This window comes from Aspergillus sclerotioniger (assembly GCF_003184525.1).
Source record: "Aspergillus sclerotioniger CBS 115572 chromosome Unknown BO94scaffold_36, whole genome shotgun sequence".
Taxonomy (NCBI): domain Eukaryota; kingdom Fungi; phylum Ascomycota; class Eurotiomycetes; order Eurotiales; family Aspergillaceae; genus Aspergillus; species Aspergillus sclerotioniger.
The window spans coordinates 289161-315383 of record NW_020291026.1 but is presented as its reverse complement, the minus strand read 5'-3'; the positions used below and the strand labels follow the sequence as shown (position 1 = coordinate 315383).

The following is a 26223-nucleotide window of genomic DNA, read 5'->3' as shown; positions in this document are numbered from 1 at the left end:
TCTAATCAAGTCAAAAGAAAAAAAAAACGTGGCTTCCGCGTCTATTATTATTTACTTTTGCGGGAATTTCTGCAACATCCTATCTATGACGGAATTAAGATAATGTTGGATTTTAGATAGCATAGTTACTTCGCTTATCCCTCGTTAATATTACCTACCTATTGCCTTGGCGATGGAGACGGTGACGGTTCCTGGGAGAGGAATGTTCCACGCTAAGGGATACATTAGTGGGGAGGGGGAAGGGGCTTGTATCTGAATCTTCCTTGTTGATAGAATATGTACTATGGACAGGGTTTATACATAGATAGGTAGGTAGGTAGGTATTATCTACGGAGTAGATGGGTAGTGAAGGGGGGTTGGTTGTGGGTGTGGGTGTGAGATTCCGCTGCTTTCCGACCCCATGTGTACGGACGGACTACGAAGATCTCATGCATAACGATGTCATTGATGTTAATTCATGTTAGTAGCGTGTTGTGTTGATGTGGCTTATTGCCCGGGTGGATAATGAATTGGATAAAAATACATACCTCCCTAGTGGTAGATAGGTACCTATCTATACTACTAGTATCTAGAAAGAATCCAGGAATTCGATTCCTAGCCACTAGGCTAGCTACAAGTCCTACCTACCTATCTAGAATTAGATAAGAGCGGCAGGGCGCGGCGGCGGCTTTCTTAATTAATAAGGGGGGTGTATTATAGGTACCGTGGACGTAGTCAGGAAGTAGTTAGTTAGTTGATTAGTACTTAGTTAGGTACATAGTTAGTTGGTTAGTTAGTGTCTGAGCCACTGGTTCTTGCAGCTGGTTCCGGACTAGGGTGGCTTGAGAAGTCGGGCTGCTAAATGTAGATCGGCATGGGAATTGGTTTAAATTGTTTCAGTTTTTACCGGGGGTGGTAGTGGTGGTAATGGTATAGGATTGGGTATGGGGCTTCACCGTATTTTCTTTCTTGGATTATTGTGATTTATCTATCCGCTTACGTAGGAACTGAGGATGGGATCTAGATACATGAAGGTAGATAGGTACTATATAGATAGATGATAGATAGATAACAAGAAAGTTTACATTTAAGCTTTAACGGGCACTTAAAGCAATGCTCAACAGACCAACTACCCGAACAGGCAGGTAAAGTAGCTCTGTAGATGTTAGATTTACACCTTTTTTTTGCCCCGCTCGCTCGCGTGCAGAGAGGCTCTACTACTGCCTAACTTACATACCTATCTCATCTTACATCTACCTATTGTTTGAGGCTTTTGAAGAAACCCGGTTTTGAGACTCCTGCCGAGTCTAGTATGGTGTGGATTTCATCCTGTTTTCAATCATTCAGTAAGTATGCGTGCCTGACTACCGTCGATAGCGTGGATGCCTGGGTACGTACCTAGGTACTGAGTAAGTACTTAGTAGGTACCGGGTTACCTCGGCAGTATTTGCCCGACTAGTGGATGGGGAATCTAGTGATGCATAGTTTAGCTACATTACTAACTACTACCTACCTACTACTACTGTACCTAACACAGAGTGGGTAGATAGAGTAGTTACCTAAGGAAAATATCCGACATACCTAGTTTCGCTCTAGTAAATCCTCCATAGTACTCTTCAAAATTTTATGTAGATAATATGTACCACGTACATAGTGACATAGTGACAAAGAATAAAGAACGGACATTCCTCGGCTAGCGCACGGCCGACAGTGCGTTCAGCTCAGGTCAGCCCGGCTCGGCCTTCTTCGGTAGAATGCATAAGATGCAAGAGGCCCGGTTTGTATTATTTATCAGGTTTGGGTGATGATGGCGGTGGTTTATGCAAGGGGTGGATGGGACTAAATAGGATGGATGGCACGGACGGGATCTGATCGGGATCTGGGGACCGTTTCGGTGGGCTGCCTAGGTAGGTACTACTAGCTATGTAGGTGAAGGGTTAAGAACTTATTTTAGTGGTTGAATCAAGGAATTAACTACCTACATATTACGAATACATAGTAGAGGGATGGGTGAATGGGTGGTCGAGGTTGATTGGTGGTTGGATCTATCCACGAGTAGTACTGGTGATACCTATCTTCACACCCTTGCCTAGTATCTACCTACTGGCCTGCTACATCGTGAATAGATGAATTGATAGATGAATAGATCTATGTGGGTACCTAGAGCAGATCGAATCTATTTACTCCGTATCTATAGTAATCCATCTATCAATCTATCGTATATTATGCATGTATGTATGTGTTTATGTATGCATATACACGGAGTACATAACCACGGCGTGTCCGATCCCTCACGATATATCATTTTCTGCAAGGTGTCGTTTTCATTCTCTTCCCACCTTCCTTTTTTCCTTTCTTCTGAATTATTTGGCTGATACTCCTACCTAATTGATCACATATCCACAGTAAGAATATCTACAGTAGCATTCAGTACGTCTATGAGATAGGAAGGAGTAAGTAATGCCGGGGAATTCCCGAAGAATGTACATACCACCCTTACCCAACACAAACATGTATGGACGTGTGTGTCAATCACATGGCAAAAAAGATAAAGACTTATTTCTATCTTCACACCGCACAGACAACCAAGGATGGTGGCTGAGGTGAATCATGTACGTGGCCACGTACCTATCTAATACTAGGTACCTAGATACTTATTGAGGTTGGGCAGGGAGGAATGTAATGTGGCTTACACCCACCCTATAAGCCACAATCCCCATCCGGACAAATTAAATTGTATTCAGTTGGGATGGGGGAAGTTACCCTTGCAGACCCGATCAATCGGGGTTTTGGGTTGTGAGAGTGTAAATCTCAACACGAGGTTTTGTGTCACGTATTTTGAAAGGGGAGAAAAGAGGGAGGGGCGAAGGGGTGTATTTTTTTGGGTTGCGGGTATCTGGCATGGCGTGGCAAGGCGTTTTGGTGGTCGAGGTAAGGTTGGGATGCCTACAGGACGGGATATTGGGTTGGGGATAAAGTTACTCGTGTAGATGGAGGGGTGGAGGTATAATCGGAATCCTTTTCCTGGAATATCAGTCAGGGGTGCATCTATAGATCATTGAGTATTGAGTATTGGGTATATATTCAACTCCTTGAGTGGCATCTTCGATTGAGGGGATCATGAGTGATAGGATAGGATGATAGATGTGTGCTCTTATCCCTGGTCAATAATGCCTGCCTTGCCTACCTAGGTAGATGGCATGATGCCCCCTGTACAGTCCCTTCGTCGGTCCATCCGAACAACAACAAAGCCATCAACTCAAAGCATGAATGCCCAACGATCTATCAAACTCTCGCCTCTCTCAATGTCTCATATCCCAGCCAAGACGACGCCACCGTCCAGCTGACACACCGGGTCCCGGCAGGAGGAAATTTCAAGGCGAGAGGAATACGTAGGTTAAGGCGTCGATCAAACGCCATTCTAAAGAAGAGGCCCGGGAAGCGATGGTACTGGCTGTTGATGTCTGACCGCCGTTTGTGATGTATACAGCCGGATAAAAAAAGCAACGAGGTGAAATTGACACCATGGAGTGTGTTCTACGGTTATAGGTGGACGGGTGAAACATTTTGGGTGGTGGAGGTTGTTTTTGCGGGTGGCGTTCGGGTGATGGGTTTATTTCCTGGTGGTCTGATGGTGATGACTTGGTGTTCGTATTAGTGTTTGGGCTAGTAGAGTAAAAAGTACCGGTTTCAGATCCGGGTCCAGATTGAGGGCGACGATGTCTCATCTGTCATGTCTTGGGGGCGTACTATGGCTTGTAGATTTGTGATGAGTCTCAAGGGCTGGTGAGAGGTTTGGATATTGGGAAGAATTTGCTTTTGACATATCGTGTAACATAGCCCTAGGTATCTTTGCATGCCACTGATAGTATTGGATGTGATGGCGCTGGTGTGGAAATGTCGATAGATGAAGAGCTGGTAGTGACAAGCTCGATGAAGGGTTATGTACTGGGCTAGGAAGGTAGAACGTGTACTACAAGTGCCAGATGGCTTTCTTGAAATCTAGAGGTCGTATTGGTGAACTATTGATGTGTAGTCTCTTTTGATGCTTAGATTGGCCAAGCTCATGCTATCTATGTATTAGGAGTAGAGAATGGCTGTAGCATGAACGATGCATTAGAACGTTAGCCTGACTTAACCCCGGATTCTCTTCAAGACGTCAGAAGTAGGGCATACTCATTGAAACATCCTTTGAGTCAGGGCAAAATAGATGCATGATCAAGAGAATGAGCGAGAATTCTCCTTGTCGGGGGCTGCTGGCAGTGGCATGTAACGCCACCCAAAGAGTAAATATATCATGTCATCAGATTCGTCATGAACCAATGCTAAACGGTAGGAAGCGCCGGCGTTGTTGGACACTATATGGGTTTTTGAATGTAAACACTCATATGAAGGACGGCACAATGACTATAATCGGGATGTAGGTCCAGGGGTTGACAGGCTCAAATTGATCGGAGACCTGATGGGTTCACAAACAACTTTTAGTAAGTACCAAAAGTTTGGGGCGGCCACAAACCTAGCCTCTATCTGAGAAGCCTTGTCGAAAACTAGACTTCAGCATAGCACGGCATGATTGACATGAGCAGAGTGGGCTTCAATGGCTTAGAGCAATTGACCCAAATTCGCTCGTGCTCAGCAGAGATTGTCTGCAAATCCTGGCCTCCCTCCCATCCCAACAAGCAACCAGGGTATCTCAATAGGGCTCCATGGATAGACGTTGACGATGTATAAATGTCTTTAGAGGCCCCCGTGTCTTAACCTATAAAGGACTGAGTCAGTAGGGCATGATTGAACCGGCATCTTAGGAGAAACATGCAAACTTGCATCATGCTTGGGTTGTAGTCAAGGGCTTTCAGTAGTTTGCTGTTGACCACTGTTCTGCTGGCCTGACACACTGATTCTGGGTAAATTCCTAGTCTGGGTGGCAATCAAAGATCAGCTTTTGAGACGCTGTATGAGCTCTCATGTCAGCAACGTAGACGCATTAGAATGAGGTTTCTGGGGCATGGTCTAGGGGTGTTCAGGACTCGGCGTCACTTCATATCCGTTCACTTGTATGATGTTCCTTTTTGAACGTCGAAGTTGTTTTGTCCAGACCATCCATGGGCCGTGGAGAAGGACCTGATTTTAGGGTCATGCGTCGTGTGTAGCGCTCTGTCCTCCATTGTCAACTCCCAGCATCTGTCGAGGCTTTTGATACTGCGATGGGTATCGGCTAGTAACCTTCATCCCTGGCAGACGGGATTCCTCCGGGCATTCCCCGCTTGGACCTACTATTGACATCGTTTAGGAGCCATCGAGGGACCGATGGCACAGATCCCTGTCCAACTGACTCGGTGCGTGGGACTGGATGCCATCGTGCGCATGGAACTATCCAAAAGTGGCATCAGGGGCACATCTCAGGGGATCAGGTGCCAGCCATGGGCCGTGTATGTTAGCCTTGCAGCTCTAGTGCACAGAGGAATGTCTTTTTCATGGATGACACAGCAGTGGCTGGGGCGAAAGGAGAGAAAGGGAGAAAGGGAGAGGGGGAGAGGTCTGAGAGACTCCGAAGGAGCCCGACTAGCGTGGGACATCCCGGTCTAGGCACCTCCTCTTCCCCTCGCCTCTTCCTCTCTTCGTCTCAACATGCATCCACGGTGATTAGTTCGGATTTCCAGGCTGCAATGTTCAACTGCTGCTTGCTGCTCGTCAGCAGCCGGGCTTCGATGATGACTTGGCCCACTGAAATGGTCCGAGATATATGAGCTCACGGCATGGTCGTTTCGCTCAGACACTCACTGTCAAGCTACAATTCACTGCTGCAATGTGGCTAATCAAAGCTAACCAGGGTACTGCCGGCTGCGTGGCCAGCAAACCAGCAACCTTTGCGTGCTCACTGTCGGTTTCTTCCCTTCCCACTTTCTGAGAGCTGGATGCGACTCTTTCCTTTGACATCCAGCCACTTGATCGGAAGATATCACACTTCTAGGTGCATTATTGGCGCTTAATATCTTCGCGTTGGCCGTGTTTTTTGACTACGTCAAACAACCTGCTTCGACTTACTTCCAGGTTTCGCGCATCCAAATCTTTTCCCCCCGCGAAAAAAAAAGCCATGTTGGTAGCACGCGCTCGCATGGCTGCTTTTGCCCTAATGGCAACGCCCGCCATGATGCAGACAACAACCGCACCTACGACAACATACATCAAAGTTTTTGAGGAAAACATCGTCTTCTATAGCCACTTCTTCAGCGAACTGGTCGGAAGCATCGTGAACGTGGACACCGACCAAGACCAAACCACCATTGCGATCAACTGTATCCAGAGCCTGCTCGCGAACTGTTCCACGAGGTCCCTCGGCATGCCACCAACTTTCACCATGGGACCCTCCACCTTTATCTATAGTTGGAGCTCGACCAGACACAATTCCCAGGCATACACTATCGATGTTCAAGCGGAGGGATGCAAGATTTTCTCTTCAACGGAAAGTGCATCTTGCTGGCTCTATGCAAGCTACTGGCATTCGGACAACGCGACAAGCACTTCAACAAGTGTGACAGAAAACGTGACGATGAATTCGGCAGATATCACCTACGATACCTTGATGGTCACAGCCGGTGTTGAGAAGCTTCTAGCACCCGCCACAACAACACAGAATCAGGATGGGACCGGCACTGCCTCGACTGTCACTGCTTCGGTCTCTACCGCCACTTTTTCCTCCCGATCAAGTTCAAAAACACATCCCCCGAGTGCATGGATTGCAGGGCCGGTTATGGGTGCTATGATTGGATGTGCCCTAATTGCAGCCGGGGTATACTGGTGTCTCAGACGGAGGAAACAGAAGGATCCGATGACCACAGCTGAAACAGCTATTCAACCCCCTTCGGAAGAAATGGATGCTTCCGGCAGCATTTTAAAAACCCCACCTGAGGCAGATATGACAGCTGAAGCTCAAGGTACTCCTCTAGCAGAACTTCCGGCACATAACTCTTCGTGGCCTCGGGAACTTGCCTAGTTGTTTGTCATGTAGAGTCCCAACAATGGCACTGCGCTGAGGGTTAGTGAGTAATTAATGTCCGAAAATACGAGGCTAAGACAAGTTATGCCTATCACCTCTGTGGTCGACTGATGGCCATAGAATATCTATGTGATGCTTTAAACTACTTTGCAGATTGACAAACAGCCTAGTGTACATAAACTAATATCTCTAATCGAAGACTCGTTCAATGCCAGATTAGGTTTTCGATGTATACTAGGTAGTAGCAATGTGCTGTTTGGCATCTATACGCCATACTTTCACCCACAGTCGACACCCTCCATCCTGTTCTATTTCTCTATAATTGTATTGGTCAGAGGTAACAGAAAATACTGTAACTCAACCCTTGCTATTGATGTGCTCCAATATCCAAGTAGACGCACAGTCACATGACCTCGGAGGAACCAAACTCCGCCGGCATTTTCTCCAGCCCGAGTCTCGACCGAGGTCTATAGCTTCTTTCTCCCCTCTCGCTTCCTGTCGAGCATCCAGTCCCTCTCGCGCATCATCGGCACGAGTCCTCAAGCCCCTGGTGTCGTGGATGGCAATTGCTTCGCCAGTTGGATTGATCGCCGCCTCTTGACCCGAGACTCACGTGCCTGGAGTCTCGCGGAAGTCGGATAATCTGGCCGTTCAGGAACGTATACTCGCCGTGTCCCTTGGCTCCTGTCGACGCCATTGCCAGCTGCAACGCTAGTCTTCTACTCTTCTTTCTGCCTACTCTCTCTCCGACGCTGTATGGTCATATGATTGGACTCTTGAAATCATCTATGACATGACTGTTTCGGTTGTTTGCTAGCATTGGCGTGAAGACAATTGAACCATATCAATTGGTGTTATTCAGCCTGTCCGACTATATCTATCAATCACGCCATGGCAGCCATTGCAGCGCTACCAATGCCTTTGCGTGCATCCCGACAATGCACTCGGCTACAGTGTCTAATCTCATCTCCACTTGGGACCACTCCCCTCTCACGGCGAGGATGGCAGGCCTTGCCACTGGGGGAAGCTCGCGGCTTTTCGGCTGTCACCTTGGCTAGTCGCTCGAGGATCCAAGCAAGGTAATTTGACGAAGATGGTCATAAGGATAATCATTAACCCAAAGTCAGCTCATTACGAAAGAGAACCGGCATCACCTACGCCATAGAGTCAAGGTTGACGCAATTTGGTCAACATAAACGATACTCTGCGCAAAGGCCAACAGATCAGAGCCAAAGGCAAGTACATCTGTATGGCTCTATCGGGCACATACAATCCCCTGTCATCTATCCTAACACCATACAGCTCCCAAGCAGACGTGAAGAAGCCGCCAATTCTCTCCAAACTACCCCGACGCACTCATGAGAACATCTACACTGTCCCCAACATCCTCACTTTCACCCGGCTACTTGCTGCGCCCCTAGTAGGGTACTTCCTCGTCCATGACCACCACGTAGCTGCATTGGGTCTTTTTGCATATGCCGGTATTACGGACCTCGTGGACGGCTGGATCGCAAGACGGTATAACCTACAAACAGTTGTCGGAACGATCATCGACCCAATGGCCGACAAACTGCTCATGACGATCGGAGTCGCTTGTCTCGCCGTGAACGGATCAATCCCAGGTACTTGTCCTAAACCACCACCTCAAGCACAGTATACTAACAGGCCAGTCTGGCTTGCCGTCATCATCTTGGGCCGTGACGTCGGATTAGCGATTTCCGCAATCTACTACCGTTGGATTTCCCTGCCCCCACCGAAAACCATGGCCCGCTACTGGGATTTTTCTCTCCCCTCGGCCGAGGTCAAGCCGACCACGGTATCCAAGATCAACACGGCCCTGCAGCTGCTGCTCGTGGGTAGTGCCATTGCCCTGCCTGTGCTGCCTGAGACAGTGATCGAAGCATGGAATTTGCAGGAAGCCATGACCGCATTCCAGTAAGTGCCACCATTTTCATTTATCTGCCCCTCTATTACCACTGTGGAACGTGCGAGCGGAGCGGGTGGCCTATGTAAACCGATTCCGAGAGAAAATGGGTATATACGACCACAGGGTGTGGAGAACAGGGCTTCCCGTCCGCTCAGCCGTACTTAAGCCACACGCCGGGAGGTTAGTAGTTGGGTGGGTGACCACCAGCGAATCTCTTCTGTTGTATGTTTTTGTTTTTTTTTTTTTTTCCCTTCTTTATGATGCACTATAATAGTTGTTTCGATAATGCTAATGAGAAAAAAGATACCTTGTCGCCGCCACAACTCTCTGGTCCGGCCTCAGCTACGTCTTCTCCAAAGACGCCGTCAAGATCCTCACCAAGGAAGAGGTCCAGAAGCGCATTGCCCGCGCCGCAGCAGGAAAGAAGCCTTAGGCATCCTGTGCAAGTGGCAGTAGTGATTATATAGCATAAATAGCCGCGTATGTGTATGTGTTGTATTGTACATATTAGCAGAGCATTGTTGTTGTTGGTGTGCGTGGTAATTTATTCGTGAGCGTGGTGTTGAGTTAAAGCTATTGTGTTTGTAATCTAGTGGTGTGGTAGTACTATATATATAGGTAGTTCAGAATCTGTCTCTAGTAGCTTCCTTCAATTAATTTGCCAAGATTAAATCTCTGGCTCCAAATCTGGATATGCCCCAAGCACTGCTATCTAATAAGTAGGACGTGAAATCAAATATGAAACATCGCGTGTAATCATGTCTATTCTTAATTACCGCCTCCCTACTTCCGTGTCAAGTATAAGGTTCACAAGAGCTGAGACAACCCAGACCCAATATATTCATCCGAAACCTAACCAAAAAAGTATAATACAATATATGAAAGAATATGTTATACAAATCCCCTCCAGAACCACTGAAATGACACCGATTCGCCCGCCGCTCTGATATGCAATAGTAGTCGTACATCACCGTTAATAATCAACAACCGGAACCATGTGAACTCAAGGCGCCTGACTGATAATATCCTCGGGCGTTTCTTCCAGTCCCTCCGATGCAGGAGGAGCTGGGTCTCTGTCCCTGCTTGTCTTGTGCACGTGCATAAGAACCCTGAGGACACCGGCTGGGGTGACGCCCTCGATGCGTCTTGCCATGCCGATGCTGACGGGGCGGACGCGCTCCAGGGCTTGTTTTTCTTCGATGCTGATGCCCTGGACGGTGGAGTAGTCGAGGGTGGGCGGAATGGAGAGGTTTTCGTCGCGGAGGGACTTCTGGGCGGCGTTCTCTTGGCGGATGACGAAGGGGGCGTAGCGGCCTTCGATGGCGACGCGGTTGCGGATCTCAGGGGCGAAGGAGGATGCGGAGTATACGGTGCCGGTGGGGGAATCGATGTGGGGGATGAGGGAGTCGATGTCGCTTTCGCGAAGGCAGAGGAGGTCCAGGGCGGAGCGCTGGGAGGGGTCGACGCGGGCTTTGAAGCCCTTGCGGACCCAGGCGTAGGATGACATCTTGGTGTTCTCGAGAAGAGTCTGGAGCTCGTTGATTTGCGCCTCTGTCTCGGTGAAGTGGCGCCAGCGCTTGTCGGAGACGATGCCGGCTTCGCGGGCCATGCGGGTGAGGCGGAGGTCGGCGTTGTCGGAGCGGGTGGTGATGCGGTATTCGCTGCGGGTCGTGAACATGCGGTAGGGCTCTGAGACGCCCTTGGTGATGAGGTCGTCGATCATGATGCCGATGAACGCGTCCGACCGACGCAGTGTGAGAGGTTCCCGGCCTTGTGCGGACAATCCGGCGTTGGTACCGGCGATGATACCCTGTCCTGTGGCTTCTTCGTAACCCGTGGTGCCGTTGATCTGGCCAGCGAGGTAGAGACCGCTGATGAGTTTCGTCTCCAGGGTCGGCCGGAGGTTGCGCGGATCGATGTAGTCGTACTCGACTCCATAGCCTGGTTGAAGCATGGTCACGTTCTCGAGCCCGTGGATCTTTCGCAGCATGGCGTACTGGGCGTCTTCGGGAATGGTCATCGAGATGCCGTTGGGGTAGATGACATCGTTGGGCGCGAATCCTTCCGGCTCGAGCCAGATCAGGTGTCTCTTCTTGTCCGTGAAGCGGATGATCTTGGACTCCAGGGAAGGGCAGTATCTGGGGCCTCTGACCGTCTCGCGGATGTGAATGGTCTTGTCCAGGTTGGCCCGGACAATGTCGTGAACGTCGTCGTTGGTGTAGGTCATCCAGCAAGTAAGCTGGCCTTCATCGTCGACTTGAACCCTGTCGTTGAGGTAGGAGAACGGGCTGGGAGGGTGATCACCATCCTGGACCTCCAGAGGCGCAAAGTTGATCGTCTTCCTGTCCAACCGCGGAGGCGTGCCCGTCTTCAAGCGACCCAACTGGAACCCGGCATCGCGAAGGGACTTACTGAGCCCGAACGTAGCAGCCTCACCCAGCCGGCCAGAGGGGTATGCATTGAGCCCGATATGAATCTCTCCACCCAAGAACGTCCCCGTCGTGATGACCACCTTGCCCGTGGGTATAACCTCGCCCGACTCCAGCCGGACACCAACAATCTTGCCCTGCGCCCCGGGGGTGTGCTCAACACCGTCCTTCGACACCACGATATCCGCAACCTTGCCCTCCAGGATACTCAATCCCTCCGTTCCTTGCAACTCCTCCTGCATGTACCTCTTGTACAAATCGCGGTCGATCTGGGCGCGCGGACCCCAAACGGCAGGGCCTTTCGATCGGTTGAGAGTGCGAAACATGATACCGGCTTTGTCGATGATTCTACCCGCAACACCATCCATCGCATCCACTTCGCGGATCATGGTACCTTTTCCGATTCCACCAAAACTCGGATTGCATGAACAGACGCCGATATTCGAGAGCGAGGGCGTGATCAATGCGGTGCGAGCGCCCGAACGAGCAGCCGCAGCACAGGCTTCTGAACCTGCATGACCTCCTCCAATAATCACCACATCATACGCCCTGCAGACAGAGCAGAGTCAGCATCACCAACCATCCATATACACCCATGAAGCCAGACAAAGCGCATACCGCGTACCCTCCGACACTGTCGCCAACCCACGCCTCGCCCCCCAAACCTGGGCCTGCGACCTCGTCCCCAACCCCCAGCGAAGAAGGGCGACCGAACGTGCCCGAAAAGCCATGCCGATGGGATGAATGGCCCAAAGCGTACTGCAAACAAAAACACAATAACAACAGAAACAGTTCAGAGAATTAAGTTAGTGAAGCTTGCTTCCGCAAGCAGCCAGCCCCAGAACAATAATTATTCCGAAAAAAGGTTAATCGGCATCACGTGCCCAAGAACGGCTTATTGCCGGCTAAACTCCGAAAGCGGTGAGAAGATGTGATGTGCTTTGCTGACGTAATGACGAAATGAGCCGAAGTTTTGTTGCGCGACCAATGGCAGGGCGGGGTTTTTCACGCCCCGCGATCCATTGGCTTTTGTCTGGTTTATATTCGCCGTGGGGGACCGAGTCGTCACATCGACTGATTTTATTCTTTTTCTTGCTTGCTTGATTGCTTGGTTCAAAGTGACTGTGCATATTCGTCAAAATGAAGGCCTACTGGTACGATAACAAGCCGGTAAGTTCCATCATGATGATGAAGATGATCCCTGCCCGCACTTGCATCCTACCCCTCCATCCGTATGACTGACACCCCGCCAGGGCGACCAGCGCGAACCCCACGATGACGGTCGTCCCGTCGACGAAAAATACCTCGCCTCCCTGGGTGTCTTCTACCGGTACTGCCCGACCATCGAGGCTGTCGATGCCCTGGCCGCCGAGCGCGGATACAAGAACCGCGATGAGGTCATCGTCTCGCCCAAGACCATGGGCGACGTCTACGAGGAGAAGGTGAAGATGTTCTTCCATGAGCATCTGCATGAGGATGAGGAGATCCGGTACATCCGTGACGGTGAGGGATACTTCGACGTACGTGGCCAGGAGGACGAGTGGGTGCGCATCAAGTTGAAGAAGGATGATTTGATTATCCTCCCTGCTGGAATCTATCACCGCTTTACGACGGATGAGAGTAACGTAAGTTCTGACTACCTTTGTTGAGGGGTAAATGTTGATGTGTGTGGATTGATAGTACGTCAAGGCCATGCGTCTGTTCCAGGAGGAGCCCAAGTGGACGCCTCTCAACCGCAGCACCGACCTCGATGGTAACCCCCACCGGGTGTCGTATCTCGGTACCCTGGGTAAGGCTGCTGTTGCTGCTGTCTAAAGGGGCGTGGGTCAGATTGGTATGTTGGCCGACGTGCATGGTGGAGAGGTTCCTGTGCTCCCGCGCTGTCGATGGCATGTAAGCTTGATGATGATGTTCTATACCATGAATGAAATTTACGACATCTGTTCCATTTCTGGAGAATCTCAGAAGGTAATATTCAGCAACCATTTTAACCTAACTCCGTTCGTTATGTAGGTCGGATACTTTTCAAGATCGTAGCCATCTATGATACATGTAGCCAAAGAAATGTCGGTCTCATCGAGCTGCTGCGCTGGACAAAGACCCAGGCATTTGGAACTGATCACTTAGCCCCCCAGAACTCTCCTCTCGGACTAAGCTGGGACTGCGCAGATCGCCCGTCTCGACGTTGTAGCTGCTGGTTCGCGACACGCTGTCGAATTGAGGCCGTGAGGTAAGCCCGCCCCGGAAGCGAAGCCCTTCGGGTTCTCGATCCCCTAGATGATCACCGAGGTCGGCAGACATGGCACTCCGAGATGCCGCATTCGAGCCAGTTTCCGACTCTTCGCCGGTGCGGACGCCGGTTCGGCCCATACGAGGCCAGAGATCTGGCAACCCGACTACTTGCACTCGGGGCTCCACCACCCGCTCCTCAAACCAGGCGTGGACACGAGCTTCCACCAGCTGAGCGACTTTAGGCACGTCCTGGAGTCTACTGCGGGACCCAATGAGGGACCGGACAGAAAGGTCCAGCCGGTAGTCGGGAAGGAAGGAGAAAGCGACATTACTCTTGGGGCTCCCGCTCTTCGGTGGAAGCCCGTTTTCTTCTTCATCGGCCGTCTGTTGGTTGGTGTCTCCGGACGTCTTTCCGCGCGAGTTCCCATCAGCGGGAGACGGGGATGGAGATGGTGTGTGGAGCGGAGGGGTGGACGCCGGAACAAGAGAGATGCATAGCGTCCCCGAAAACCGCACAACGGAAACAGATAGAGCAACTGGAAGAATTGCCGAGCAGGGCTTGGGATAGTTGAGCAGCAGTGAAGTCTCGATGGCAATCGACAGGTTGTCGTCGCTCAGGTCGACGTCCATCAATGCCTGGAGTCTCCCACCATCCGAGTTGGGATCATCGACGGCGATGATGCGGCAGTTGCTGAATATAGGGAACTCCTCACCAAGCGAGATATCCGTCACGGTGATTTTGTCGATGAACGAAGGCTTTTTCTCCGGGTTGTTGAGTGCTGCATTAAGTGAGCTGAGGATCGATGATGTCGGAGAGTCCTTCAACGAGTACGCTGTTTGTCTGTACTGGGCAATGGTTTGCGCAATCAGCACGTTGAACCAGTCCAGAGACTCTGGCTGATGCGATGAGTGGGGGATCTTATGTCTGCCATGCTTGGAGGAATTGGTAGGAATGGCGCTGTAGTAGGTCTTGCGGAGGATGGACCGGGTATTCGTTGAGGAGGAGGGCACCGGACGCAGGACGTTCGAGTTGGACGGCTTCTCTCTCAACGAACGGGAGTTGGCATCGTTAGCATTGATGGTGTAGATGGAATTGGAGCGCCGGTGGGTCGAGGCGCGGTGGGAAAGACCGCGCGAGGGCGGCGGAGGTGCTTCGCCGAAAATGAAGAACTTGATGAAGGCTCCGATCAGCAGTACGACCGACAGCTGCCCAAGCAGGAACCCTTGGGTGAAAGACAGGCTAAATTAGTTCGTTAGTCCTCCATCGGAATTTCCAAGGGGAATCAGGCCATACGAGGATTGAGCCGGAACGGGCACCGGTTCATCTGGCTCGTCATCGTCATCGTCAGCTTCCAGCAGCAGTCATCAGCAAAAAGGAGATTAATCGCACTTGGTTGAAAAGACATTGTCCGCCAGTGTAGACCTCAGCTTCTGCCCATCGCCCATGGCCACCACTGCCGCGGGGAATATCGAAGGGGATGAGGGATTTGGTGAGCCGAAGAATGACGAAGGACCGGAGAGAAACAGGCGAAAGTCGCTGGAACTCTGGAGGTTTCCGCTGCGGCGACGCTAACCGTCGATCGGCGGGACTGACTGACCACATCAAAGAGTTGGATGCATTTCCTGCTGAAAGGACACGGTGGATTTGGCTCGTCGCAGGGCACTGCCTACCTACCTACTAACAAAGATTGATCGCAGCTTACAAACCTATCCAGTAAATAAATACCACGTCGCCTTACCGTTGTTGCCTTGGTCTTACACACGCAGCATCATCTTCCTCACCAGGATGCTCAACTTTTGCTACTCCAGTCTCCACTAACACACCAAAGACTGCCTCAAAAGCTCTCTCTCCATAATGCACATCTTACTCATCCTGCAGCTCCTCTTTTCCTTCCTCCTTCCAAGTTACGTTGTTGCCGACCGCTCATCCAAATCACCAAGCAACAATGCCATCCTTCTCTCGCGCGTCCACTCTCTCACCCTCCACGGGGGCCGTCTCACTAGCTCCAGACGAGTATCCCCGATCCCCCAGCTGAAATGCACTGGCCCCTCCAGGCGCATCTGCAACATGTACCAAATCGACACGATGCGCTGCACAAACGAAGGCTACGGCTATGACGAAGAAGACATCCAGTGGACCTGCACTGCGGAGCTCCCCCAAGAGTTCAAACTCGGTTCAACCGACGTAGTGTGCGAGGGATACCGGAATGCAGACGATAAATGGGTGTTGAAGGGGAGCTGTGGCGTCGAATACCGACTGCTACTGACAGAGCTGGGAGAGGAGAAATTCGGACGCGACACTAGTAGTTCCAGCGGGGAGCTTGGCCCCATAGGGACACTGATTTTCTGGGGTTTCATGGCACTAGTCTTTGGAATCATTGTGATAGCAATGCTGAATGAGTGTTTTGGGACTCAGCGAGGCGAGAGGGTTAATGTTGGTGGTCATGGCGGCGGGGGCGGCGGCGGACCTCCCAGACCTCCACCCCCTTATAGCAGCTCCCCGCCTCCCTATTATAGTTCGTCGGATCCTCATACATCTGGGTCAAGTTGGAGGCCCGGGTTCTGGACGGGTGCTTTGGGTGGTGGTGCGGCCGGTTATACGTTGGGGAGAAGAAGCAACCGTCCATCCGGTTCCTCATACACAACGACACGATATCCTTCGTCTAGAAGATGGGATGACTCCGGTGAAGGTAGCTCAGGGTCGCGTACTACGCAGTTATCGAGCACCACCACAAGCACCGGGTTTGGTTCAACCAGGCGCAGGTAATACCCAGGATAATGCAGTGATATGTAGTCATGGGAGTCGGTCCTTCACAAATTGACTTGTTATTTAAGCCCTTTAGATATTCTTTTTGCTGGTTAAGGTACCTGTAACGCCAAGCGTCTCACGATCCCCACTAGACATGTCTACTGCATAAGCAGAGCACGCAGAGGGGATAACAGACATTATCATCATCGTCACTAGGGTAAAAGAAAGACGAACAGAGATCCAACTGAACTCCTGCACCAGCCAGTTTCACTGGTCTGGACTGCAACGCCAAAACGCCTGTACCCTTACATGGCATTGAAATCGGCCGTAAAATGGATATCTCAATCCTGTATACTTAAGGAATATCGTCAATTGTGCCCAAAACCTCTTCAGTTCCCCCAGCCATGGCTTTCATGGCTTGCTTTCTGTTATTCCTCTTCACTCTGGCGGGTACATCGTCGCCTTGATTGGCGTTGGCACCGCCCGCACCATCCGGGTTGCGAAGCATTTCTTCCTGTGCCTCCTTTTCCTTGGCGTGTTGAGCCTCAATCCGCTTCTTCTCCTCGTCCAGTTCTTGCTGGATAAGCCTAGGATCATCATAGACAGTGTTGGTCATCTCCGAGTACGTGGTGATGTCAATCGTCTCGCCCGGGCCTAGAAGTGTGTCTTTAATACGCACGGGGTCGCGGCGTTCTTCATTGTTGAACTTCAGCTTGATCTGTCGTCTGGAACGTCCCGGAAACAATTTGCTGATCATCATGAAATCCGTGCCAAACATGCGTAAGCCCCGGTAGAAAAGTTCTGTCATCTCCTCATCCCAGGACTCCGTCTTGGAGCGTTTCCCGTATGTAGCCTGATTGATCTTTCGACTAAATGAGTTTTCAACCACATCCTCCAGTTCTCCAGCATTCCTCGCCGCGTCGGCATGGCGATCAACCTGCAATGAAGCGGCATCGAGCACAATCTCTCCGTTTACGATCCTCATCACCGGTCCAGCCTGGGCCTTGTTGTCCGAAATGTCATTCGAAGTCTCTGCCGGCGACGCGTCGTTCCCATTCTCCTTGACCGGGGCTTCTGCATCGCCTTCTTGTTGTGCTTTCTGCTTGCGCTCCAGCTCGGCCTGTTCCAAGTTGCGCAGCTCGGTTTCCCGCTTGGACATTCTTCCAGTTCGCATATCCTTGCACAGCTCCGACATCTTCACAAGTGCGGGGGCGATCTCCACATTTTCGGCACCTTCAGGGGTGGGCTCGCGCTTCTTGCGTGTCCGAGGCTTTCTCTCCTTCTTCTTTGCCGTAGTTTCGCCATTGACATCCTTTACCGACCTTCTTCTCGTCTTTGTCGGCTTTCGACCTTGCTCCGTAGTTGTGACTTGCGATTCGGCTCTGGTCTGACCTTCTGTAGTCCCTTCGCTATCAGTGAGTGCTGCCTGTGTGGCCGGAGGAGTAACGAGTTGAAGATTGACATCTATCGGCACGGATTCCGTGGTGCGTGTAGTTGTAGTAGCAGGGGCAGCGGGGAGGGTGGAAGCGGTGTCATTGGGGGCGATGATGGATTCTCTGGCGACCTTGAGACGCTTGGATGGACGAATCACTGTTGCATCATTAGCAGAGCGAGGCGCCTCAATCTGAGGCGCAGATGCCCCGGCATCTGTTACGGCAGCTTGTGTCTGCTCGACTTGCGTTTCGGGTGTGGGCGGGGTAGGTTGAGGCGGGGTCGAGATCTGTTCTATGGTCCCAGGAGAGACTGCAGAGACTGAAGCCTTCCGCTTAGGACGAGGAATCGGAATGGCTGTCGCAGAGGGAGGTACAGCAACATTCTCCTTGGGTGACACTGCTGGCTCATCCGGGACCGAGGACTCAATGGGAACGGAAGGCTGAGGCGCGGAAGCAGCAGAGCCGGGTTCGGGGGTTGCAGTCTCGGTCGGGGGCTGGGGAGTTTGAGAAGCAGATGGCTGTGAGGCGACACTGGGCCTCCTTGGGGGAGCGGGAGCTGGAGGGCGGCGGGCGGGCGCCTTAGGGGCAAACTTCTTGCCCGATTTGTCTGTAGATGACGCGTGATTAGAAGGCAGGTCTCCGGTGGCATAGAGGTGCGATCGAACTCACTAATGACCGAACTCGAAAAGGACTTCATGCTGCATGCCGGTCATAGCTAGGACGGAGAGTGGAGAGGGTGAGGGAAGGGGATGGTGGAAGCACCCGTGGGGGAGGGGGAGCAGCAGGCCGACAATAACCTAATGGATGATGGTTGAAAGCGTTGAAAGGGAACAACACGCAAAAAGTTCTAGATGCGGGCGGCAGAGCTGAACCTGAACCTGAACTCCTGGGGAAAGTGGGCGCGGTCACGTGGGAGGCGCTAAGGGACGCTAACTGCCAGGCCGAAAATCCTCCTGGCTTCCCTTAAGTCTTGCTTATCTCAACCCATTCTCCATCCCCCTCCCTCTTCAGCTCTTCCTCCCCCCCTTCCCGCCAACCACACCACCCCCCCGTCACGTCTTTTACGGTCGGATATTGTCACGGACCCTGCTCTCGGCCCGTTGCTGCTCAGTGGTGACGGCCTCTTCTGACGTATGCCTCTTTAGCCACTGATGCCGGCCGCCGAAGCATCCCCCGTCGCATCTTCCGATTCCGGTTTTGTCATGATGGAAGACCGGAAGAGAGCCGCTGCCTATGATCACAATGACTCGGCTCCACCATTGAAGAAGCAAGCGACTTCGGTCAATGGTGGCAGCAAACCTCACCCTGACGCTGATATGCCTTGGAAAGATGATCTGGAGGTAAGTCCCCGACCAGCCCACGTGGGTGCCAACTTATCCCAAGGGTTCCCCTAGACAGTATTTGGAACGCCACGTCGACTGCACCGCTAGCCTCCAGGGGACATACTGACGTGTGTTCGTCGCAGCGATTTCAAAAAGACGCAATATGGCGCCAGATGCAGGAGTACAAACGCGAGAAAGTGTCTCTCGAGGGCAAGCTGAAGGAAATGTCCAAAGCTACCGCCTACCACAATGACCACCTTCGTATCATCGATACCTGGTACAAGCAAGTGAGTAGATCATCGCATTTTGCTCATCCCGTGCAAAACGTCTGACGAGTCGGAAGTTGGTCGACGAGGTCAAATTGCTCCTTGACGCTGCGGAAGAGGATGCCAAGGGTGGGTCCCCCTCCTACCGGCTGATGGTTTGCCTGGAAAATCGCTAAACACCCTCCCAGAACGCCCGGCTTTTGAAAGCAGCCTGCTCTTTGAGGAAGCCCCCGCTTTCGAAAAACACTTGAAGTCCCGCTCGGATGATATCCGCCAAGTCATCTCCAAACTCAAATCCCAAAACTCCAAGGCTCCACCCGAAGTTGCGGAATTACAGAGTCAGCTCGCCAAGAAGCTGGCTGAGGAGAAAGCCACCATCGCTGAATTAGAGAAGGCACTGTCCGAAAAACAGCAATTGGAGGAAAGTCTAGAAGAAGCCTCCTTGCGGTACATGGTGGCCGAGAAGAAGCTCGATCGTGCACGGAGCTTGACTGTCGCCAAATTAGAGAAACAGTATATTCTAGGTGCACAGCGCCCCGGTGGCGACAGTGCGTCTGGGCCTCGAGAAGAACCTTCTGCTTCTAACGGCGCCACTCCCAGCGGTGAGCAGAGCCCTGCATTGGAGGAAGCACACAACAAGCTTGTGGCCGTGTCGGAAAAGCAGAAGGAACAGCTGCAGAAGTTGGAGAGCGAAAATGCCAAATTACTGAGTCAAATAACCGAACTAAATTTCAAGGTTCGCCAGCCCTGCTTGGCCACCAAGACTCATCCAGCGCTAACGCGGTTTTACAGCATTCACGACTGACTGACGATGACTACGCGCACACGGACTTGTTCAAGCAATTGAAATCCCAGTATGATGATGTTGTTACTCGAATTAATCACCTGGAAGCGACCAATGTGCAATTACGAGAGGAGGCGGCGAAATTTCGATCGGAGCGAACGGCATACCGCAATCAGGTCGACGAGGAGACACAGAATGCGATTGCCGAGAAGGAGGCGCAATTAATGCGGGCAGAAACGGATCTAGCACGGATACGCAACGCACGCGACGAACTTTTGGCGGACCAGCAAATGCGGAAGGCTGCACAGGAACAGGAAAAGAGGGCGGCTGCTAAGGTGCAAGAACTTGCAGATGCTGGGCAGGCTCGAATTGCGGCCCTGGAATCCGAGGTGGAAAGGTTGCGCATGGAGGTTGGGGACGGTGTATCGTCAACAAGTGCTGATGAGATCTCGAACGATGAGTTGCGTACTAAGTTCAGTAACCTGGAACGTCAGTATTCTATGCTCAACACCGAACTAGCATCGATGCAAATCGCCTGCAAGAAATACTCGTCCTTGGCTTCGCAGAAAGTCACCGATTTCAGTGCTCTGGAAGAGAAGGTCGCCCGACTAATTGCAGAGAAATCCAAAGCCGACCAGAAGTATTTTGCTGCCATGAAGAGCAAGGAGGCCCGGGAATTGGAGGTTCGCACGCTGCGCATGCAGAATTCCAAGACTTCGGACATAGTATCGCAGCTGAAGGAATCCGAGGCAGCCACCCGTTCTCTGCTCGCGAATATGGAGAAGCAGGTCAGCGAGACCAAGGAAGCATTAAACTCCATGATGAGCAAGAATTACGCCGCGCAACAACAAGTCACGGAGAAGAATATTACTATCGAGGGCTTGAACCGGCAGGTGACTGAGCTCAAGGCATTGTCAGCTTCAAAGGATTCAACTCTGGCCAGTGCCTCGAGTGCTTGTCGCCAAGCGGAAACGGAGGTGGAGGGCTTGAAGACCAGTCTTGCAGATACGAAGAAGAGCTTGGAAAATTGGAAAAACAAGAGCCTGGGGAGCTCCTCGTCTGAATACGAAATGTTGAGGGTAAGCGTTCTGTTGTTATTGGCGACTTGCCCATCGGATCAATATCGCTAACAGGGCCTGCAGACACTCGCACTTTGCACGGTCTGTCGCCGGAATTTCAAGAACACGGCGATCAAGACTTGCGGCCATGTGTTTTGCAAAGAATGCGTGGAAGAGCGGCTCACATCTCGATCCCGGAAGTGTCCCAACTGCAACAAATCTTTCGGAAATAACGATTACATGCACATCACCCTGTGATGTGTCCGACCGCCAGATCTCGGTCTCATACCATCAACCTCGTGTATCATAGACTCCTTCTCTTCCGATTCTTGTCTTTTTCGCTCCCCCCATTACCCCCACCTACTTGACTTTATTACCTCTTCGTTTTCTGTTACCCATTTCGTTCCATAATCATGGAAAAAGGCTCATGGTGCGGTGTTTTACTGTGGTTTAGCAGGGTAGGGTCTCAGAGGGCCGGCGTTCGATCTAAATCTGTTCCTTTTGATCAGATATTCTCTTTGCATAGTGGCCGGGTCGTTGGTCTTCGGGTTGCCGGTTTCTTTTCTGTCTCTTTTCTTTTAATTTCCCCTGTTCGCTCCTTTTTCTTTCTTCTCTTTTATTTGTTCAACCCTCCGGCCCAGAGGAGTTGTTTTGGATACCCATGTCAGTGTTCGAGCGGCATCTGGGTGGGACTATACGGTGTGAGATGTAGGATTAACTAGGAAGTCACGGCTGAGAGAAGCATGATGAATGCAGCAATATTCATGGAGGAATACCACCGTGGCCAAGAAAGAGTCGAAAAAAGAAAGCCCACCGTGGTGCTCGACGGGTTATGAATTGAATATTCTGCTATATAAAAGTTCATGTCGTCCCACCCAAAGATCCAGCGGAGGTACGATTTGTCCTGCATCCTCGATGGGAGTGTCCCACTCCCGGTCTATCCGTTGGGTGATCATGGCTTGCAGGTTCTTACTGGCCAGGATGTTTTGGGCCTGATACGGGCCCATCACGGACGCACGGACTGCAGCACTGAGGACGGCCTTCGCATGGTTCAACATAAACACATAGGCAGTCTGGCGTGCGTCCATGCCCATCGCCAGACACACCACTCCCCACAGTGGCGCAAAGTGCCCCTTGGGCCCTAGTTCGTCCGTATCCATTGAAGACTTAAGAGCGTCCGAGAACGCCTCGATCATCTTCACTGCCTTTGCAGCAGTGGGGCCCACGGATAATGGGCGGGTCGCATATGTCCCACGGAAAGCGCGCTCCCAGACCCCGAGCAATGCCCGCCCTTGCGCGAGACTCGCCCGCTGGGCAACTATGCAGGGCGTTGAGGCATCGAGATCATTGTCCAGCGACTCCAGATCTACTGGGCGCCTGTACCCAGCCAAAACGTAAGGAAGCGAGGTGCTGGCTAAGGAAGCAATGGATAATTTCAGGAAGCGATGGAAGGACGCAATCGGGGTCACCGAGCGAGGAAGGGGTTTGTTGTGCGCCAGGTATGACTCCAGGCCGCTGGAGTATGCGAAAGAACCCAACGGAAGGGCTGAATCCGAGAGGAGGAGGAGCGCATGGGTGGGCACTACCCCGGCGGTATCTAGTGTGTAGACTCAACCGGTCAGCATCCGTAGAGGGGAGTGAAGAAGAGGTCATGAACCAGAAATCCGGGGGCTCACGCACCCTCCGGTAACGGCAGATAGGGATCCCCGCCATTTTGCGACGCGGAGGCCACCGCTAGACGGGCGCGAGCATTGCGCAGACGGCTTTCGAGATCCACGATCTCTTGCTCTATATCCTGGACGTTAGTCTTCACCGTCATTTGCCCTTTCCACGTTCAGGAGCCCGGTACATGGCGATGGTGAAGAAAGGAGGCCCGCAGGAATTCCATCTTTTTTAGATTTATCCGGCCGGCTTTCCTTATCAATCGCCGCCGGTCCTGCCCGGAGGGCGGTGCCACCCGGCAGAAAACCGGCGGGTCTTTTCGAGGCACGAGACCCTCCGACGGTCCTCGCGCGCTCTCGCAACTGCCTGCCTCAACCACCCCTCAATCATGCGCAGAAGGTAGTTCGGAGACCTATCTGGCTTTCTCTACCAATCTTCCCAATAATGTCCGGCAAGCGTCTGTTAGACGCGATCCAATTGTTCAATGTCGCCAAGTCCGTCGCCGTGAAGCACCTCGAGGTGCGGCAGCGCCAGCTCGATCTGTTCACCAGGACTTCGACCCTCACCAAGGGCATCAAGGGCCAGGCCGAGGGCCTGTGTCTTACTGCACAAGCCGCTGCTGCCTTAGCAAAGCGATTCGATGAGCCCGAACCGACCCCCCGGGCACCGAGCCACCCTCCACCCAGTACCGAGTCGCGCACAACGAATCTCACCCCGGACGAGGCTAAGAAGGCGCAACGACAGGCGGAATTCCAGATTCCGTCGTCTGTGGCAGGGCATACCGATTATGGAGCTATTCAATTGGATATCAGCCAACAACAGGATGTGTTCTATCAACCCTCCAAGGAAACAACCCCCGGATTCTCTGGACTTCCTAGGGTTAAGCTCCCCAAGTCTTCCAGCGATACGCAAACAGGCATCGACAGTGATATCAATGCGGACGTGTTTCACTCTCCCGTGAGTTCCGAGAAACCTGCGTCGTCAAACCAGCCCACGGAACAACAGGAGGAGATCTCGGATGACATGATGAAGGAGATCTTTCACAGCCCGAAGGTTGCAAGGATGTTATCTCGGCAAGCTGCGGCGGATCTGAGATACAAGAGACGGGCACCGATCCCTTCTGATGTCAAACCTGTTGAGAAGGGAAATCTTTCGACAGAAGAGGCCCAGGTTGTGGATGACTTGGTCTCCGCGGTAAGTGGAAACAGCAGTTAGCTAGCTGGGGGATCCATATCTGATGACTTTGAGCAGGTGGAGCCGGAAACCGCCGCAGCCCTAAAGCAAGAGGACACTTACACAATGTTGGAATCCCGCGTTCCATCTTCTCGTCTGGGGAGGTTATGGCAATATGGTGGACTGGCTACCTCCATGGCCTTTGGCGCTGTTGGCGAGAGTCTACGAAGAGTTACAGGAAGTCAAACCGAGAGCACCGGGTCCCTTATGTTCAGCGCTGGAAACATGGAACGCCTCGTGGCGAAACTCTCCAAGATGCGTGGAGCGGCCCTCAAGCTGGGACAGATGCTGAGCATCCAAGGTGCGTACCCTAATGCATCCTTCCACGATCCTCTCTAACACCTCTAGACACCAAAATGCTTCCCGACTCGATCCACCAGGTTCTGCAACGAGTGCAAGACCGCGCAGATTACATGCCCGCCTCTCAGCGCGACAAAGTCCTGACCGACAACCTCGGCCCCAACTGGCGGGACCTGTTCTCCTCCTTCGACGAGATCCCTATGGCCGCCGCCTCCATTGGCCAAGTTCATGGCGCCGTCCTCAAGAAGACCGGCCAGCCCGTCGCCATCAAGATCCAATACCCCGGCGTGGCCGACTCCATCGACTCCGACCTCAACAACCTCTCCATCCTTCTCACCGCATCCCGCATCCTCCCCCGCGGCCTCTACCTCGACAAGACCATCGCCAACGCCCGTACCGAACTCGCCTGGGAATGCGATTACCTCCGCGAAGCCGAATCCGCCAACCACTTCCGCCAACTCCTCGCCGACGACCCCGTCTTCCTGGTCCCCGCCATCATCCCCGAGGCCTCCGGCAAACAGGTCCTCACCATGGAACGCCTCGAAGGTAAAGCTGTGACCAAAATCCAAAACATCACCCAATCCCAACGCGACTGGATCGGCACGCAAATCATGCGTCTCTGTCTCCGCGAAATTACCGAATTCAAATACATGCAAACCGACCCCAACTGGACCAACTTCCTCTACAACGCCCAAACCAACCGCCTCGAGCTCCTCGACTTCGGTGCTTCTCGCGAATACCCCGAAGAATTCATCACTAAATACATCCACACCCTAATAGCCGCTGCCCGCAACGATCGTGAGCGCTGCGCTGCCCTCTCCCTCGACCTGGGCTACCTCACCGGCCACGAGTCCCAAGCCATGGTCGACGCCCACGTCACTTCCGTCACCACTATCGCCGAACCCTTCATGGATTCTTCCCCGGATGTCTACGACTTCCAGAACCAGACCATCACCGATCGCGTGCGGGGTCTCATTCCCGTTATGATTCGCGAGCGCTTAACTCCTCCCCCGGAGGAGACATATAGTCTGCATCGCAAGTTGAGCGGCGCGTTCCTGTTGTGCGCGAGACTGGGTAGTCGCGTGCCGTGCAAGGAGTTGTTCCGGGATGCGATCCGCAGGGCCGAGGCTGCGGGCACTATTGAGAAGCAGTCTTGAGTGCCTGGTCCTTTGAATGCGGCTAGGACTCCCTACCTAGCAAGGCAGCTAACTACCTGTGGGTTTGTATCAGGATATGTGGTTATGATGGGAAAGGAAACATGTCCACTATCTTGTTCTCATCTCTTGTGTCTTATATGTATATTAGATTAGATTGTATGTATAGATATTTACAAAGATCATCACCAGGCATCGGATTGCATTTGAATGGTGTATGTATCTCTGCAAGGACAGTCGTATAATCGAACAACATCTGGTTGGTCCGTATACAAGGTTGGTTGTATGGTGCATAACATGCCACGCCATGCCACGATATAATATGGTATAGTATGTGACTGTTCCTATGTTCATGTCTCAATTCGCGGGTACGTTGGAGATTAGCAGTTGACATTGCTACATATATGTTACTGATTTCGTTGTACGTTTGAGTCATCATCGTCACTGCATCTATCTCATTGTGTACTGTTGCTCTATTCATGTGGAGCAGATAGGCATTATCCCGAAGGTAAAGGCACCGACGAGGATGGCGGAGTGAGTCCGATGCCTGGTATAGATTGTTGATGTTGATCAGAAAACGCGAGGGGGAGGGCGGGTTGAAGCTCTGATAGCAACCAACCCATGAGGGAAACGAATCCTCTCAAGCGAACACTACAGGGCTGTCGTAGATACGACAGCGCTGTTGTTTTCAGGACAGG

At 52.1% G+C, this 26223-nt stretch overlaps 10 protein-coding genes across 10 annotated transcripts; 6 read left to right on the top strand and 4 right to left on the bottom strand.

The window, feature by feature from the left end:
• The first annotated feature begins 5614 nt into the window (after positions 1–5614).
• Positions 5615–7203, top strand: BO94DRAFT_539551 (uncharacterized protein). The gene has a single exon (XM_025612723.1). The coding sequence runs from the start codon at positions 6074–6076 to the stop codon at positions 6971–6973; it is 900 nt and encodes a 299-aa protein (XP_025462995.1). The 5' UTR covers positions 5615–6073; the 3' UTR covers positions 6974–7203.
• A 277-nt stretch (positions 7204–7480) lies between these two features.
• BO94DRAFT_539549 (cardiolipin synthase) lies at positions 7481–9464 on the top strand. Its single transcript, XM_025612722.1, has 5 exons — positions 7481–8055; positions 8104–8211; positions 8279–8598; positions 8647–8911; positions 9207–9464. The coding sequence occupies exons 1-5, from the start codon at positions 7868–7870 to the stop codon at positions 9334–9336; spliced, it is 1011 nt and encodes a 336-aa protein (XP_025462994.1). The 5' UTR covers positions 7481–7867; the 3' UTR covers positions 9337–9464.
• Positions 9465–9728: 264 nt separating this feature from the next.
• Positions 9729–12138, bottom strand: BO94DRAFT_501863 (tRNA modification protein MTO1). Its single transcript, XM_025609442.1, has 2 exons — positions 11951–12138; positions 9729–11881 (listed from the first exon to the last, which is right to left on the bottom strand). The coding sequence occupies exons 1-2, from the start codon at positions 12061–12063 to the stop codon at positions 9907–9909; spliced, it is 2088 nt and encodes a 695-aa protein (XP_025462993.1). The 5' UTR covers positions 12064–12138; the 3' UTR covers positions 9729–9906.
• A 247-nt stretch (positions 12139–12385) lies between these two features.
• On the top strand, positions 12386–13305 carry BO94DRAFT_539546 (acireductone dioxygenase (Ni2+-requiring)). Its single transcript, XM_025612721.1, has 3 exons — positions 12386–12502; positions 12586–12957; positions 13013–13305. The coding sequence occupies exons 1-3, from the start codon at positions 12473–12475 to the stop codon at positions 13145–13147; spliced, it is 537 nt and encodes a 178-aa protein (XP_025462992.1). The 5' UTR covers positions 12386–12472; the 3' UTR covers positions 13148–13305.
• On the bottom strand, positions 13216–15194 carry mmm1 (ERMES complex subunit MMM1). The gene is made up of 3 exons (XM_025606490.1): positions 14955–15194; positions 14859–14889; positions 13216–14804 (listed from the first exon to the last, which is right to left on the bottom strand). Exons 1-3 carry the CDS (start codon positions 14968–14970, stop codon positions 13406–13408), a joined length of 1446 nt encoding a protein of 481 aa, XP_025462991.1. The 5' UTR covers positions 14971–15194; the 3' UTR covers positions 13216–13405.
• Positions 15195–15267: 73 nt separating this feature from the next.
• Positions 15268–16500, top strand: BO94DRAFT_260928 (DUF1183 domain protein). Its single transcript, XM_025606491.1, has 2 exons — positions 15268–15278; positions 15332–16500. Exon 2 carries the CDS (start codon positions 15420–15422, stop codon positions 16329–16331), a length of 912 nt encoding a protein of 303 aa, XP_025462990.1. The 5' UTR covers positions 15268–15278; positions 15332–15419; the 3' UTR covers positions 16332–16500.
• Positions 16371–18595, bottom strand: BO94DRAFT_501850 (transcription factor TFIIIB subunit BDP1). The gene is made up of 2 exons (XM_025609441.1): positions 18416–18595; positions 16371–18353 (listed from the first exon to the last, which is right to left on the bottom strand). Exons 1-2 carry the CDS (start codon positions 18441–18443, stop codon positions 16669–16671), a joined length of 1713 nt encoding a protein of 570 aa, XP_025462989.1. The 5' UTR covers positions 18444–18595; the 3' UTR covers positions 16371–16668.
• A 135-nt stretch (positions 18596–18730) lies between these two features.
• Positions 18731–21680, top strand: BO94DRAFT_260768 (E3 ubiquitin-protein ligase BRE1). Its single transcript, XM_025606489.1, has 6 exons — positions 18731–19107; positions 19212–19355; positions 19412–19463; positions 19523–20070; positions 20127–21197; positions 21261–21680. Exons 1-6 carry the CDS (start codon positions 18898–18900, stop codon positions 21432–21434), a joined length of 2199 nt encoding a protein of 732 aa, XP_025462988.1. The 5' UTR covers positions 18731–18897; the 3' UTR covers positions 21435–21680.
• Positions 21681–22006: 326 nt separating this feature from the next.
• BO94DRAFT_526249 (urease accessory protein UreF) lies at positions 22007–22995 on the bottom strand (the record flags this gene model as incomplete). The annotated part of the gene is made up of 2 exons (XM_025610346.1): positions 22007–22773; positions 22857–22995. The coding sequence occupies 2 exons, from the start codon at positions 22993–22995 to the stop codon at positions 22007–22009; spliced, it is 906 nt and encodes a 301-aa protein (XP_025462987.1).
• Positions 22996–23194: 199 nt separating this feature from the next.
• BO94DRAFT_539540 (protein kinase COQ8) lies at positions 23195–25728 on the top strand. The gene is made up of 3 exons (XM_025612720.1): positions 23195–24032; positions 24090–24372; positions 24420–25728. The coding sequence occupies exons 1-3, from the start codon at positions 23283–23285 to the stop codon at positions 25526–25528; spliced, it is 2142 nt and encodes a 713-aa protein (XP_025462986.1). The 5' UTR covers positions 23195–23282; the 3' UTR covers positions 25529–25728.
• The last annotated feature ends 495 nt before the right edge of the window (positions 25729–26223 follow it).